This window comes from Podarcis erhardii (assembly GCF_964252035.2).
Source record: "Podarcis erhardii genome assembly, chromosome: 2".
In the NCBI taxonomy this organism is placed as follows: Eukaryota; Metazoa; Chordata; class Lepidosauria; order Squamata; family Lacertidae; genus Podarcis; species Podarcis erhardii.
Genome location: NC_138498.1, coordinates 39,044,351 through 39,060,437, shown reverse-complemented (window position 1 = coordinate 39,060,437; position 16,087 = coordinate 39,044,351). Strand labels below are relative to the sequence as shown.

General features: G+C 42.2%; 1 protein-coding gene and 1 long non-coding RNA gene across 2 annotated transcripts in view; one reads left to right on the top strand and one right to left on the bottom strand.

The window, feature by feature from the left end:
- The window catches only part of LOC309335753, a 48,459-nt gene that overhangs the window by 6,351 nt on the left and 26,021 nt on the right, over nt 1-16,087 (bottom strand). The window contains exon 2 of the long non-coding RNA XR_014153710.1: nt 3,592-3,634. This is a non-coding gene — a long non-coding RNA (uncharacterized lncRNA). The remainder of the gene's footprint in view (nt 1-3,591; nt 3,635-16,087) is intronic.
- LOC309335560 (myosin-4-like) overlaps nt 1-16,087 on the top strand; it is a 37,081-nt gene that overhangs the window by 11,025 nt on the left and 9,969 nt on the right. Inside the window, exons 19-32 of the mRNA XM_081850649.1 lie at nt 1,765-1,888; nt 3,605-3,741; nt 4,557-4,812; nt 5,076-5,318; nt 7,188-7,364; nt 8,053-8,198; nt 8,292-8,382; nt 9,498-9,887; nt 9,979-10,105; nt 11,414-11,532; nt 12,103-12,299; nt 13,078-13,261; nt 14,546-14,711; nt 15,681-15,805. Coding sequence (XP_081706775.1) covers nt 1,765-1,888; nt 3,605-3,741; nt 4,557-4,812; nt 5,076-5,318; nt 7,188-7,364; nt 8,053-8,198; nt 8,292-8,382; nt 9,498-9,887; nt 9,979-10,105; nt 11,414-11,532; nt 12,103-12,299; nt 13,078-13,261; nt 14,546-14,711; nt 15,681-15,805 — 2,482 coding nt within the window. The remainder of the gene's footprint in view (nt 1-1,764; nt 1,889-3,604; nt 3,742-4,556; nt 4,813-5,075; nt 5,319-7,187; nt 7,365-8,052; nt 8,199-8,291; nt 8,383-9,497; nt 9,888-9,978; nt 10,106-11,413; nt 11,533-12,102; nt 12,300-13,077; nt 13,262-14,545; nt 14,712-15,680; nt 15,806-16,087) is intronic.

The following is a 16,087-nucleotide window of genomic DNA, read 5'->3' as shown; positions in this document are numbered from 1 at the left end:
TTAATGTTTTACTCTATTTTCATGGTTGTATAAATAACGATAAAACGTATGTAATGAAGGGTGTGGTGCTCTAATGGGGTGGGAATTGTGCTTTTAGGAAGTATCTGATTCCCACTTGTATAAGATATAACCATATTGGTTGTAACATATTCAGTTAGATTCTGGGCACATGGTCTATTACAGTCTTCCTCAACCTTGGCCCTCCAGATGTTTTGAGACTACAATTCCCAGCATCCCTGACTACAGGTCCTGCTAGCTAGGGATCATGGGAGTAGTAGGCCAAAAACATCTGGAGGGCCGAGGTTGAGGAAGCCTGGTCTATTAGCTGAATATTCATTTTGACAGATGATTTTTCCTAGCATATTAAAACTAGCTGCTTTTTTATACAGTGGTACCTCGGGTTAAGTACTTAATTCATTCCAGAGGTCTGTACTTAACCTGAAACTGTTCTTAACCTGAAGCACCACTTTAGCTAATGGGGCCTCCTGCTGCCGCCGCGCCGCCAGAGCACGATTTCTGTTCTTATCCTGAAGCAAAGTTCTTAACCTGAAGCACTATTTCTGGGTTAGCGGAGTCTGTAACCTGAAGTGTATGTAACCCAAGGTACCACTGTATTTATATGAGAGCCTACTTATTCCTATTGGGGTACTTCGTAGAAGCTGCTTGTCCCCCAATGGGACTTTGATCTCCCCTCTTTCCCTGCATATCCTCTAAATCTGTTCTAGTGATTCCCCCAATCCTCTGGAGCAGATTTGGGAATAGCACAGGGTGCATGTGGTGAGGAGGGAGTTCCATTGCACAAACAGAGGTCATTCCACTCATGCATTTATTTAGCTGGTCCTGCGTTCTCAATTCATTTCATGAAGCACATGGCAGTTGAAAAATTCAGAAGAAGTTCTCTTCTGTATCAACAACTGTCGTAACCCTCTCAGCATGGAGAAATGTAGACTGACTCAAGACGTGTTTCAGTTCAGTCTACAGCAAAGTGTGTGATTGCATCTGGATTATAGCACTTTCATATATTTGGCATTTCACCAGTTGTGAAAAGCTATGGTACAGATGCACTATGATTGCTTTACAAGTGTCTGAGCTTCAGTGGTCACTAAGTCAACTCATATTTTTACATGCTACTTAGTCCCCATGTGAATTGGATCTGAGAATGATAGATTTGTCACACATCCTCTACACACACACGGGAACTGCTTCCATGTAGTGCCTTGCATACTATCAGGAAGTGTGTATAAATAATCAAAGAAATAAACAACTATCTGACTTTTAGAAGACATCTGAAGGCAGCCCTGTTTAGGGAAGTTTTTAATATTTGATGGATGATTGTATTTTAATATTTGCTGGAAGCCACCCAGAGTGGCTGGGGAAACCCAGCCAGATGGGTGGGGTATAAATAATAAATTATTATTATTATTATTATTATTATTATTATTACTACTACTACTAACTAAAAGGGTGGGAATGATCACACTCCTTGGGTCTCTGCCACCTGAGAAACATTCTAATGGGAGGAAGGGTTCCATTTGTGTAGAAAAGAGCCCATTCACGTGTTTGGAATGCTCATTCACTGTCCAGCACTGTCCAGTAATAGTGTAGATGTCACTCCCACGTGTGTGCATGTGTGAAGAGTTCCCATGTATATTATTCTACTGTTCTCCCTATTCGGATATTGTTTCCCCATTAAGACCCCAGTGTATTTTGTTACTGACTTCAGTTATCCCACCTCTCTGTTCCTTTCTGCCTTTCCTACCACAGCTACAAAATTCTTAATGCCTCTGCAATTCCTGAAGGCCAGTTTATTGACAGCAAGAAGGCTTCTGAGAAGCTTCTCTCTTCCATTGATGTGGATCATAATCAGTACAGATTTGGCCATACTAAGGTAAGTACAAGCACAGAGTTTGACAGTTGTTTCCAGCAAATAAAAAATGGATGAAATGCATGAGAGGAGAATGGTAGAAAAGAACAGGTAGTATATTTGGGTTGCCTAATTTATTTATGCATGGCTAATTCCTCTTTGGGACGCGGGTGGCGCTGTGGGTTAAACCACAGAGCCTAGGACTTGCAGATCGGAAGGTCGGCAGTTTGAATCCCCACAATGGGGTGAGCTCCCGTTGCTCGGTCCCTGCTCCTGCCAACCTAGCAGTTCGAAAGCATGTCAAAGTGCGAGTAGATAAATAGGTACCGCTCCGGCGGGAAGGTAAACGACATTTCCATGCGCTGCTCTGGTTCGCCAGAAGCGGCTTAGTCATGCTGGCCACATGACCCGGAAGCTGTACGCTGGCTCCCTCAGCCAATAAAGCGAGATGAGTGCCGCAACCCCAGAGTTGGTCACGACTGGACCTAATGGTCAGGGGTTCCTTTACCTTTTTAATTCCCCTTTAAGATATTTTTACCCATGTGAATGTAATCTCCAAAAGCATGGAAAGCAGCCACTGCATATTATGCTTCTTTCTCCATTCAATGGCAATGTGATTAGAAAGGGATGAGCTCTCCTCAGCTCTCCTATGATTGACTGTTGGTCCTAGACAGAAGGTTGGAAGGATATGGTTGTAAACTGGACAGGGCAGACATAGTCATAGGTTCAGATTCACCAAGATAAGATAAGCATGGCAAGGTTCAGACCTGTAGCTCTGTCTGGGTGGCTGGCTCTGCCTCTAGTAAGCACAGTCTGCTTTGTTTCCAACATCATGGGAGACCACATGGCTCAGCTGCATTCAGGGCAGGAGTCCTCAAGGGTAAAAGGACAGCATTGCAACCTCCTCAGGCTGGTGAGGTGTGAGCCATATAAGTTCCTCTTGTACTGGGGCTTCCAGGGCAGAGATGGTGTTCAAGGCTGGTTCAAGGCCTGCTGATCCTTCTGAATCTGTGGCCTCATCCTCCTAAAACGACGAGCCACAACCTGGTGTCATGACACTGGCTTGGGATTTTTTCCTGAAAAACCTGAAGAAATTTCCTGAGCTAACCAGAAGTCTTGGACAGAAGTCTCTTTCTGTTTCTCTCCTGTAATGGGATAAGGGGCTACTTGTGCGTAAGCGGTTAAGCCCTCAAGGCTTTGCAATCAGTTTCTAAACTCTCCCAGTCCGCGGAGCCATGGATGCATGGCTACCTCAATCGCTGGCAGAATCCGTCAGTGGGCGCTTCCGGAATTTACGCCAACATAAGAGTTCCTTGACGGAAACTCTCCTTCTGGATTCTCTGCGTGACAGTTTCCTGCGTGGAGTAGGCGCCCCCAGCGGAGGTCCTGAGACCTCTCCGCTGTTCTCACTGGAAGTGTCTTGGAGCCATCCCTCCGACTGAGTTTCTGCAGGAACTCTCTCTCTCCCCCTGCTGGTTCCTTCCTCAGCATCCGAGGGTCTCCTAGCCTCCTTGAGCCCTTCCACCACCTGACTCTCCGATGGCAGTTCCCTGACATCTCCCCTCCCACAAACATACCAGCACCCTTTTCCTTTAACATGACAATAGTGCCGAGAGCAAGAATAAAAGATAGAGAAGGGGTAAGGATCACCCACTTCACATACCACTTTTCTCTCCTCTTGTTAGTACTATGTGCTTGTTTAGTGATATCTTTTGTTTCAAACTTACCAAAACATCACAGGTATTCTTCAAGGCTGGCCTCCTTGGGTTGCTGGAAGAGATGAGAGATGAGAAACTGGTAGCCCTCATCACCCACACACAGGCTATGTGCAGAGGTTACCTCATGAGGCTTGAATTCCAAAAGATGAATGCAAGAAGGTAACCAGCCATTTCCTTGCTGAACCTTCAGAGAGCAGCTCACTAAAACTTGTTTGTACACATTAATGTCAGAATATGTCGGTATTAAATGTATGGTCTTCTGTACAGAAGGAATTCCATACAGTGTCATACTTAGTTCCCTGTCTCCTACCTAAACGTTTGGCAGAGCTAGGATATGTATTTTTGAAGCAAAATCTGGCACTGTTACTTTCTCATCTTCAGCATTTGAATCTTGCTTTGGCAAAGCTTGTTGCTCCTTTATGCTACAAATGTAATGCAGGTATTTTGGAATTCCCCCACACTCTTTTTATTTGGAAATGACCAGTTTGAATTTATTGTGCTGGCCGAAGGCCCATGCCAAAGCATAGAAACACAAACAATTTCAGATACAAAATATAAATCAAGGCATCGACTAAAACAGAGTCGTCAATTTCTAGTGAGACTACAGATATAGACCCCTGAATCCCTGTTACAATTCACAACTATGTTGACCAGTTCCTTTTTCCTAATCTTTCTTGCCACCAGCATGAGAAAGGCCACTTTATAAGTCACTAAGACATTGGAGTAACCACTGAATGGAGTAACCTCCATTGAGGGATAATTGCTTCCTTGAGCAAGTAGGTTTTAGAAAGTGGCTCCTCAGGTCAACATATAAGGGCCAATATAACGAATAATGAAGAATATCTTCTACCTGTAATTGACCAGTCTGCTTTAGGAGATTGCTACTGATAAAGATCAGTGCTTATTTAAGTATTGAAACATGTGCCTCTGAAATCACTTTCCGCTTAAGTCCCTTTCTTTCCATACATTCGCAGAGAATCAATTTATGTAATTCAGTACAATGTCCGCTCATTCATGAACGTCAAGCACTGGCCCTGGATGAAGTTATATTTCAAGATCAAGCCCTTGCTAAAGAGTGCTGAATCAGAGAAGGAGATGGCCAACATGAAAGAAGAATTTGAGAAAACTAAGGAAGATCTTGCAAAGTCAGAAGCAAAACGAAAGGAGCTTGAGGAAAAAATGGTGACTCTGGTGCAAGAGAAGAATGACCTTCAGCTTCAAGTTCAGTCTGTAAGTAACGTGTGTTCTCCTAGTTGCACTTCTGATTACCACCATCCATTGTAGAGAGAACACTCAGTAGGCAAGCTGAGAGCAATAACCTTCAACCTGGTTACTGACAATCTTGGAGATCTTGTAGATGAGCTTCTGGAAAGAGCATACTGCCATCTAGTCCTGCTTGACAGAGGATTCAGTGGCAGTAATCACAGCAGCACTCCTGATTTTTATATTAAAAAATAAACACACATGTCTGGCTTCTTCTTTTCTTTCTATAGGAAAGTGAAAGTTTAGCAGATGCTGAGGAAAGGTGCGATGGACTCATCAAAAGTAAGATCCAGCTAGAAGCTAAGATAAAAGAGTTGACTGAAAGGCTGGAGGATGAGGAGGAGATGAATGCCGAGTTGACGGCCAAGAAGAGGAAACTTGAAGATGAGTGCTCAGAGCTGAAGAAAGACATTGATGACTTGGAACTAACATTGGCCAAAGTGGAGAAGGAGAAGCATGCAACGGAAAACAAGGTGAAAAGAGACTACAGAATCATAGTGCCATTACGACCCCTCTCGGTTCTGTCCCTCTGCCAACATGAAAATAAAATTTTAAATCAGTACAGTGGTACCTTGGGTTAAGTACTTAATTCGTTCCAGAGGTCCATTCTTAACCTAAAACTGTTCTTAACCTGAAGCACCACTTTAGCCAACAGGGCCTCCTGCTGCCGCCACACTGCCAGAGCACGATTTTTGTTCTCATCCTGAAGCAAAGTTCTTAATCTGAGGTACTATTTCTGGGTTAGCGGAGTCTGTAACCTGAAGCGTATGTAACCTGAAGCGTATGTAACCCGAGGTACCACTGTAGTAAGGAAAGGAAGGAAAAGATAACTTACTTAAACTTAAGAAGTTTGGCTACTGGTTTGTTCCTTCAACTCTTGTATTGCAGCACTTGGGAGTTTGGGGTTTAGATGTTCAGCATCCAGATTCATATTTTTCGGTGCTGCCATGAAGCTCAGTAGGTGGCCGTGAGCAAATCAAATGATATCTCAGGATTGTTGTTTTTTTACAGAGTTGTGAGTTCAAAAGGGAATGTTATACATCTTGCTTTGAGACTAATGAGAGAAAAAAATATCTAATAATGTATCAGGTTGTATCCAGTGCTGTCCCCATTCAAAGTAGACATGACTAAGGGCTCATCCACACTTACTTTTTGCCCCATGCTTTCTAGGCACAGGTCCAAGTCTGAGCCCTTTTTTATTTTTTTGCCCTACTGCTTCCTCCAGGAAAATCTGCTCTTTAATGCTGAATCAGAACAAACAGCAGTTTTGGTTTTCTGTGGCTTGTCATTTGCTCTGATTCAACACTTAAAGAACAGGTTTTCTCAGGGAAAGTGCCTGGGATGGGGGGGCGGGGATGCTCAGACAGGGAACCTTAAAACGCGGACCTGTTCCTAGCAATGCAGAGCAGAGGTAAGTGTGGATGAGCCCTATCTTAGCTTTATTAATTCCACATTAATGTCCATAAATTGGAGAGTGCAGAATAATGAAACCAATTTTTTATTTGGTTGCAAAATATATTTAACTTTTCTGACAAATTCTTCCTACTAGTACTGTTGGAAGATTATGCTTGGCCCTTTGCATATTGTGAAGGGGATTTTTTTTCAACTCGTCGCATTTGTATTTTTAAATTTCATGGGCAAAAAAGAGAAAATCAGCTTTTGCCCAATCTTACTGTGTAACTCACTGTGCTTTATGGCACTATTTCACTTTTGTAATGAAGAGGTCAGGAGGCATTTCTGAGGAAAGTCTCATTGTGTTTCCACATCTGTAACTAGTGCTGCTTGTTACATACCGTATTTTTCGCCCTATAGGACACGCTTTTCCCCCTCCAAAAATGAAGGGGAAATGTGTGTGCGCCCTATGGGGCGAATGCAGGCTTTCACTGAAGCCTGGAGAGCGAGACGGGTCGGTGCGCACAGCCGGGCTCCCACGGCTTGCAGAGAGCTGCGCGAAGCTCGAAGCCCGGGCTCCTGCGTCTTGCTGAGAACAGCGTGCCCAGGCTTCAGCATGCAGGCAACTCTCCGCAAGCCGGCTTGCAGAGAGTTGCCTGTTCTGGGGGCTGGGGTCGGGGGAAACTAAAACTAGGTGCGCCTTATGGGACGGTGCGTCCTATAGGGCGAAAAATACAGTATGTATAGGATTTTAGCAGACACCAGCCTTTGGTATCATACTCAGAGTAGACCCACTGAAATCAATGAACAACTTCCTTACATCCATTTACTCAGCATATGACTTAGTTGGGTATTACCCTATGTTATTTTCTCACTCATAAGACAAGGTCTGCATATAATCACCCGTAATGAGGAAACACTCATAAATGGAGGTCTTTATTGTTTCTTAGGTTAAAAACCTTACTGAGGAGATGGCAGCTTTGGATGAAAACATCTCCAAGCTCACCAAAGAGAAGAAAAGCCTCCAAGAAGCTCACCAGCAGACTTTAGATGACCTCCAGGCAGAGGAAGACAAAGTGAACACTCTGTCCAAAACCAAATCGAAACTTGAACAGCAAGTTGATGATGTAAGAGAATTTTTAGTCTTGAGAGGACACAATAAAAGCACTGGGAGAGATGAAGTCTATTTGCAGTTATACACACTGGCTATAACCAATGTTGAACCTGCTAAATCTTTTTTTTGTACCAGTCCTCAGTTCTATATCTGCCTGATATCATAGGTCCTCTTCTTCAGGCTGAGGAAAGGAGATAATAAAAAGTAGACACATAAGCTCATAATATTCTCAATTTACTAATTATTTTTATTATTACTGACATTACAACATTAAGAAAGACTCCAAGTGGTAGATCATTTTTAAGAGCAAGGAAACTCACCTCAAAACATATTCACATATTTTGAACTAGGTAAACTTAGGAAGCTGTGTTACACCTAATCAGATCATTGGTCCATCCAGCAGCTGAGTCTTCAAGGTTTCGAATGTGCCTTTCCCAGGCTGAGACCTCCGGGCTGAAAAAATACATTTTCTAACATGTTTAGTTGGTATTTATTAGTCTTTGTTATTAATAGGATATCTAAGAACTGAATTTTATTGTAGCATTGCCTTATTTGCAGGGGCTTAGAAGACTCTTCTTTAAGGCCTAAAGGGGCATCTGTAGCCCACTGGCCTTTCAAAACTCCTAATGCTTTATATTTCCTCCCTCCTCTTTGAAACAATAGCATTAAATCAGTGTCTCTTGTTCTTATGTACTGTTTAGCTTGAAGGGTCTTTGGAGCAAGAGAAGAAGCTTCGTATGGATCTTGAGAGAGCTAAAAGGAAGCTGGAGGGGGATCTGAAGATGTCTCAGGAATCTATCATGGACCTGGAGAATGATAAGCAGCAAATGGATGAAAAACTGAAGAAGTATACTGCCGAGATTTTAATATTGTGTTATTGGATCTCAAATTTGACCTTTCTCATAAAAATGCTTACTTTTCTTTTTTCCTCCTTCACCAGGAAAGAGTTCGAAATCAGCCAGGTACAAGGAAAAATAGAGGATGAACAGGCTCAAAGCTCTCAGCTACAGAAAAAAATTAAAGAGCTACAGGTAAATCATAGAAAACTTTGTGTATCTTTTGTGCCTCGGAAATCTCAGTTTTTAAGGTCACTCTCACCCCTCATGTACATTCACTGCTTATATAGTGGTTCTAAAATGATATTCTTCCTCAAATTGAATACCTACATACACACTTAGTATGAAGACACTAGATAAAATCACTTTAGGAAGAATAGTGTATTACTCCAGGGAATTCAACCATTGGTCTTAAGGAACCACTGGCTGTAGGTGTATATTGTCTCCTTAATGTGAGATGTTTAAGAATATATTTGTGTTCATATGCAGTTCACAGAGAACCTGAAATATTATAAGTTTATAAAATAAGTATGCATGCACTGCTTATTATACACATGTTTTAATTGAAATAATACAATGATTTAGTACTTTTAGATTACTCCTGGCCCAGCTACTGTATGGGGGCACAGACTTGGCTTAAAGCCCACCCTGATTTTATAGAAACCGTTCAATCCAAGTACTTAAGGCAAATATTCTCAACGCCATCTTGTGTTTCAAATGCTGCATTGCACTTGGAGGCCAACTTTCTCTCAATTGAATTACAAATTTGACACAGGACATTTACTTATTGCCTTTGTCTGAATTTAACCCTCACTGGTCTATTACCCTTAATATTGCAAGACTGTCACGAGAGTGCTTGGATCAAAACTGTTACTCAAAAGCTCTACTCTGATTTATCACCCCAACATATATTAACACTGGGTTTCGATAAAGCAAATAATTTACCAGGTGACAGCAAACACCGCAAAAAATTTAGCTAGGGCAATCAGAATTAGATCTACCATCTGACTAACCTGTTTAATGCCTAGTAAAGAGTAGCCCACTTGTTTATGTCTTATTTGTGGTCAAGGAAAGTTATTAACTCTTTCATTTGTATAGTCGTGCATTCTCAGAACGTATTTTGTGCAGCCAACAATCTAGCTATATCTGTATTTGATTGTATTTGATTCCTTTGCTACGGCTTGTGGCTGATGCAAATAAAGATTTTTACTTTTAGTTTATAAAATCATGAGCACAGTCTACCTAGAGTTCCTTTTCAGTTCTACTCTTTTCAGTGGCATAGTTAAACTTCTGTATCTTATTTCCCAAAGGCCCGTATGGAAGAACTGGAGGAAGAAATTGAGGCTGAGCGTGCATCTCGGGCCAAAGCAGAGAAGCAGCGGGCTGATCTCTCCAGAGAACTTGAAGAGATCAGTGAGCGTCTGGAGGAAGCTGGTGGGGCAACTGCAGCTCAGATTGAGATGAACAAGAAACGTGAGGCAGAATTCCAGAAAATGCGCAGGGACCTTGAAGAGGCCACTCTGCACCATGAAGCCACAATGGCTGCTCTCCGCAAGAAGCATGCAGACAGTGCAGCTGAACTTGGGGAACAAATTGATAACCTGCAACGTGTGAAACAGAAGCTGGAGAAGGAGAAGAGTGAGCTGAAGATGGAGATTGATGACCTTGCCAGTAACATGGAGTCTGTCTCCAAAGCCAAGGTAGACAGTTGCATGTCTTTATTGTGACTGACTGTTCTGCTGTAGATTCTGGTTAATTAAAACATTGTATTTTATTTCTCTCCTCACAAAGAGTAATCTGGAAAAGATGTGCCGGGCCCTTGAAGACCAGTTCAGTGAAATTAAGACAAAAGATGAAGAGCATGTGCGGCTGATCAATGATCTGAACACACAGAAAGCACGTCTGCACACCGAGAATGGTGAATTTGGGCATTTCTAGAAGACATGGGCATTCCTCCTTACATTTATTTATCTTGAATAGTCCCATCCCACCTTTCCATAAAAATCATTGTAGACGTGTTATCTACATATTTATTATCTTTGCCTTGACACATCAGCATTAATGTTGTCTAAACTGTGCCCTTCCTTGTCAATCAGATATGACCAAGTATTTCACTATGGAAGATCCCCCTTGAAATATTAGTGGGGTGCGAGAGCACCCACTGATGCTTTTACAGTCTTCATTTACTCCCATATATTTCTGGTTTACTGTGGCTTACATTGTAGGAAACTGCATTTCTGTTTCTTAAAGTGTATCTTAGAAATGTGGGTTGTCAGATAATTGGTTGTTTTTTTTCCCCTTTTCTGTGATGCTGAAAAGTAATGCTTATACAACTCATACAACAAATATTCAGATACAAAAACTCAGCCACTAATACTCAAAGGCTTCCACTGCCTTCTCCTTTAGAGTTCCTGTTAGGTCCTGTTAACAGCTACAAATGCACTGTTAATGTTGAATAGAGAACTGCTCTGGTTTTTAAACATGATCTCTGTGTTTAAATCTATGAATAAGCATCAGTAGTGAAAAACTACTGTTGATAGTCAAGTGGGGGTATTGGGGTTGCATGAACAGCATTAGTAAGGGGCACAAGTGAGAGATTCACAGCTCCATGAGAAGATTCATAAATGTTGTTCAGATTCTTGAGGCATCATGCACAGCTTCTGGTCACCCAATAGACCTTGAGCCTCGGTGTTGCTCTCCATTTCCAAAAATTATAATTGCACATGACACTTCACAGAATATGCCTTAAATAGCCTCTACATGCAGCTCAGAGAAAATTAGGTAACCACTTAAATCCTACTGATAGCAATGAGAATAAAGCCCATGCAGCTCATTCTGGTTTACAACTCATTTTCTCCAGAGTGAAGACGTAAGGCCACCACTAAAAGTATATATGGATAGATCTAAAGCAAATGTATTAATCTGAGCAAAAAAATTATTGAGAACTAATGTTAAGTGCAGTATTTATCATAATTATTGAAAACTGTAGTATTTATTGCATTTTATTTTAATAGAATCCATACTATATTTGTTGCAATTATTGTGGACTGTAGTAACATCCATTTCAAAGAATGGAAGGCAGAGATAGAAAAATTCTAGTCGACCAAGCGCACAAATGATTTAATTCAGCACTTGCATTGCCATCAGTGAGACTACTTAGGAGCAGGTGGGGTGTTTTTGAACCATCTCAGCCTATGACTATGTGAATATATTTTTTTTCCAATAGGCGAATTTTCTCGACAACTAGAAGAAAAAGAATCTTTTATTTCACAGTTGATCAGAGGGAAACAAGCCTTTACCCAGCAGACAGAGGAACTCAAGAGGCAGCTGGAGGAAGAAAACAAGGTGATTTTCCACTTGTATATCATGCCTCAGAGAAGTGAGGAATGAATAATCCTGATAAAAAGAGGCAGGAGAGGCAGGGAACATCAGAAAAAAGGCAATAAAACAATCAAAGCTGATTTCCAGCTGACACGGACTGATGGAAATTCAAGGACAAATTACAGCATGAATGCAACATGGGGAGGTAAAACATGCAACATGGAGAGGTAAAACAGGTGCTTTTGCAAATTCTGCAATTGCTATTGAAAAAGCTATGATAATATTGCACTGTTTTAAAAAAAACACCCCCCATAAGATTAATGTGTGGAATTTACTGCAGTGAAAGCATGACTGAGGCTAAAGAACGCAAATGAAAAATTAAAAAATCAGTTCACAGAAAGTAATAATGCTTGGTTAAGTATTATATAGTCAATACTTTTATGTTTGGGTATAAACCAACTGCTGAGGAAGAAAACATCCCAGATCTCATATCTGACATGACTAACAGACAGATGTAGAATGTCTGATTGACACAACCTACATGCCATTGCTACCCATGTGGTCATCATTACCATTAACATTATGAACCCTTAGGCAAAAAACGCTCTGGCCCATGCCTTGCAATCTGCTCGCCATGACTGTGACTTGCTCCGGGAGCAGTTTGAAGAGGAGCAAGAAACCAAAAGTGAGCTGCAGAGGGCTCTCTCCAAGGCCAACACTGAAGTTGCCCAGTGGAGAACCAAATATGAAACGGACGCCATTCAACGTACTGAGGAATTAGAAGAAGCCAAGTGAGTACTGGGAAGGAAATCAGGGGAGAGCTTTGGAGATGCCAGGGTATTATCCTGTGGTATTTATTTTTGACAGCAAATCCTCTATTTCTAGTTTTGCATGTTATGCAGGTCTGTTTTTTTACCATTGCTATTTGTTTTATAAGCATATTTATATACCACTCTCCCATAAAATATCAGGGTAGTATAGAGCAATATAAAACATGAAAAACCATTAAAAGCAGTGCAAAACAATCATCAAGATAGTTGGCTACTCAAGAAAATTGGAAACTACTGAATAGGCCTATTGCCATAAAATAGTCTTCAAGAAGCACCTGGAAGTCAAAAGTGGTGTTCCATAGCACAGGACCAGTGACACATAAGTGCCCAATTTCTGGTTGAGGTCAACAGTAGGAGGACAGCCAACTAACTGTGGTCTTCTGAACAATCTCATTTTACTCAATTCCCATTTTTTTCTAGTTTTGCAGCTGATGCTATCTATTTTCTGTTGCTTTTCAATAGGTGGCCTTCTCAGTCCAGTTGGCTGCCCCTCCGACTGCTTTTGCTTCTCTTTGGTTCTGTCTCATGAAACACGCCCCCCACCCCAGCAGCTATTGTCCTGCCCCTGGATTCAGAAGCCTTATGTTGTCACTCCAGGCTGTCCTTTCTATGGGTCTCTCTTTTGTCACACAGAAGTCTCCCACCTAGCCAGGCTTTCTTTCACTTTCTGCTCTGCCTGTACACCAATGCGGTTTGGAAAAACACCTTTGATTTCATCATGGGGTACTTTGCCTTTCAGGAAGAAGCTGGCTCAGCGTCTCCAAGAATCAGAGGAGCAGATAGAAGCTGTCAATTCTAAGTGTGCTTCCCTAGAGAAGACTAAGCAAAGGCTGCAGGGAGAAGTTGATGACCTCATGATCGACGTAGAGAGGTCCAATGCAGCTTGCGCAGCCCTGGACAAAAGGCAGAGGAACTTTGATAAGGTTTCCTTTTCTTATTGGGTAGCGGGCAGACATTTTGCAGGAAGGGCAATCAATTTGTGCTTGTTTACAGTTGTAATCCTGGGAACTTCCAGGGCTGTCTTTTGGCATTTCTGTGAATTTAGCACAAGGCTTCTATGAGAGTAGATCAATTCCACCCTTACTCATATGTTTGTTTGGTAGCATTGTAGCCTGTATAAAGTTTATATACATGCAACATTAGACTTTTCAATAGTAGTAGTATTGAATAATATGCACTTCAGTGGTATATTTTGAGCTGTGTGAAGCAGGCAGGTTCTTCAGAAGTAGAAATCCTGTAGGGGGCAGGCTCATCTCTAGCTACAACAGACTAATACAGAAAAAAACAACACAATTCTACATTGCCGTTATTAAATTGTTTGCTGCCTCTTTGGTCTAGAAATCAAAACTGCATCCTTATGTTTGTCCCTGAAGATTGATTGAACACAATACAGTTGGACGTTGCTTATTAAACATCCTTAGTGAAAGTAGTTTGTTGTAACTGAGTGGTTGCTGAGGAACCATTCAGACAGTGTGAATGAGGTGCAGTGATTTTGAGCCCATTTGGGTAGGGGTGGGGGGAATGAAAGTTCAGGAGTGTTCCTCCCCATGCCATTGGTAAGGATGCCAGGTGCCGTCACCTGCCCTGTGAAAAGCTCATATGTGATACGCAACATTTCTCCTCGGTCATAGATCCAGGAGTGGCCAGTGTGGTGGGACAGAGCCACAGAGCCAAACTTTCGGCACTGGTATTGCGGCAGGCTACCTGGATTGTGCTGGGGTGGGGAAGGTTGCCTGTGAAGCTGGAGCTGTGTGGGTGCAGTGGTGGAGCCCATTTGATGTTGCCACCAGTATGTCCAGAATACCACAACACACACGTAACTGGCTGTAAAGTAACATAACATTGTAACATAACATAAAAACATATAGAAGGTTAATAGTAATATGATACGTTATTGCCATCAGGAACAGTGCTTTGCAATTTTTTGATATGGCAATTAGATTAGTTTCATTATATATGTTATGTTACTTTACAGCCAGTTACGTGTGTGTTGTGGTATTCTGAACATGATTTACATAATGAGGCAATTGTGGTGTGTGTCCACCAGTATGTGGACCTCTCCACAGCACAGTCCTGTCCCAGCCCTATCCAGCCACACGGCAGCAACACCAGTGTTGGGAGGGCAGCTCCACCACACCGCTAGTGCATACCCCTGAGTAAAGCACAATGTTGTGTTCCTGTGCTATATGAGCCTATTTGTTACCTAGGTGCTAGCAGAATGGAAGCAAAAATACCAGGAATGTCAGGCTGAACTGGAAGCTTCCCAGAAGGAGTCACGGTCCATGAGCACTGAAATTTTCAAAATGAAGAATGCTTATGAGGAAGTGTTGGACCAGCTTGAGGCTGTCAGGCGAGAGAACAAGAACTTGCAACGTAAGCTTCTTTTTCCTACAGACTTTAATCTAATGTAAGGTATCTGTATAGGGACGCGGGTGGCGCTGTCCTCAGTGCCTAGGACTTGCCGATCGCATGGTCGGCGGTTTGAATCCCCGCGGCGGGGTGAGCTCCCGTCTTTTGGTCCCAGCTCCTGCCCACCTAGCAGTTCGAAAGCACCCCTAAGTGCAAGTAGATAAATAGGTACCGCTTTATAGCGGGATGGTAAACGGCGTTTCCGTGTGCTGCGCCGGTGCAGGCTCGCCAGAGCAGCTTTGTCACGCTGGCCACGTGACCCGGAGGTGTCTCCGGACAGCACTGGCCCCCGGCCTCTTAAGTGAGATGGGCGCACAACCCTAGAGTCGGACACGACTGGCCCGTATGGGCAGGGGTACCTTTACCTTTACCTTTACTAAGGTATCTGTAATGGTAGATTCACACAACCACTTTTCTCCTGCTTAGCATTACTGGCCAAAGAACAGGCCTGCTGCTTTTACAGGTTCAGGGTAGGGAGATGTTATTCAGCAGTGTGGTAACTTCCAGCTGATTGCTGCAAAGGTTCATATCCTGCCTTTTTTCCAGACTCAAGGAGGCTTATGCAAATTAAAACACAGATAAAATACAGAAAGCTTAAAACATATAAAAATAATAGTTTAAAAGTAATTAAACTGTAGTAGCGTTAAAGCACTATAAAAACAAATCTTTTAAAATATAGTGAAAACTGCAGAGCAGTGTTAAAAGCTCTTTCCTTAAAAACAACAAATATATAAATGCAGGCCGTGTGTGTGTGTGTGTGTGTGTGTGTATGTGTGTGTATAGGACATAAGTCTTTTTATTATTAAAAAATCTTTGCATCTACTGTCCTTTGTGGGAGGGGGGGAAATCATACTTCAATTAAATTGAAACATTAGGTATCATATTACTAAAGATTGTAACCATTACGATAAACTACACAATTTCTACCTGCAGAGGAAATTTCTGACCTGACTGAACAGATAGCTGAAGCTGGCAAAAGCAACCATGAATTAGAGAAAGCAAAGAAGCAGATTGAGCAAGAGAAGTCAGACCTCCAAGCTGCCTTGGAAGAAGCAGAGGTGAATATGAACACTTTAGAGACAGTATTAATTGGCACTCGCTATACATGGTGTGTCCCTGCCCCCCAGAGGTAGCACAAGGATAAGGACAGACTAAGGTGGCATATATTGGGGGGGGGGGGAATCCCTAGCCCATTGCATAAAGTTAAAGTTTTGTGAGAGCAGTGTGTCAATTTTCATAGTGAAGAATTGGACTGCTACCAATCTGGAGCTTTGGGAAGGTTTTTAGTGCCACCTTCTGGTTAAAAATAGAACAAATGATTAAATTGAGAAGACCCATTA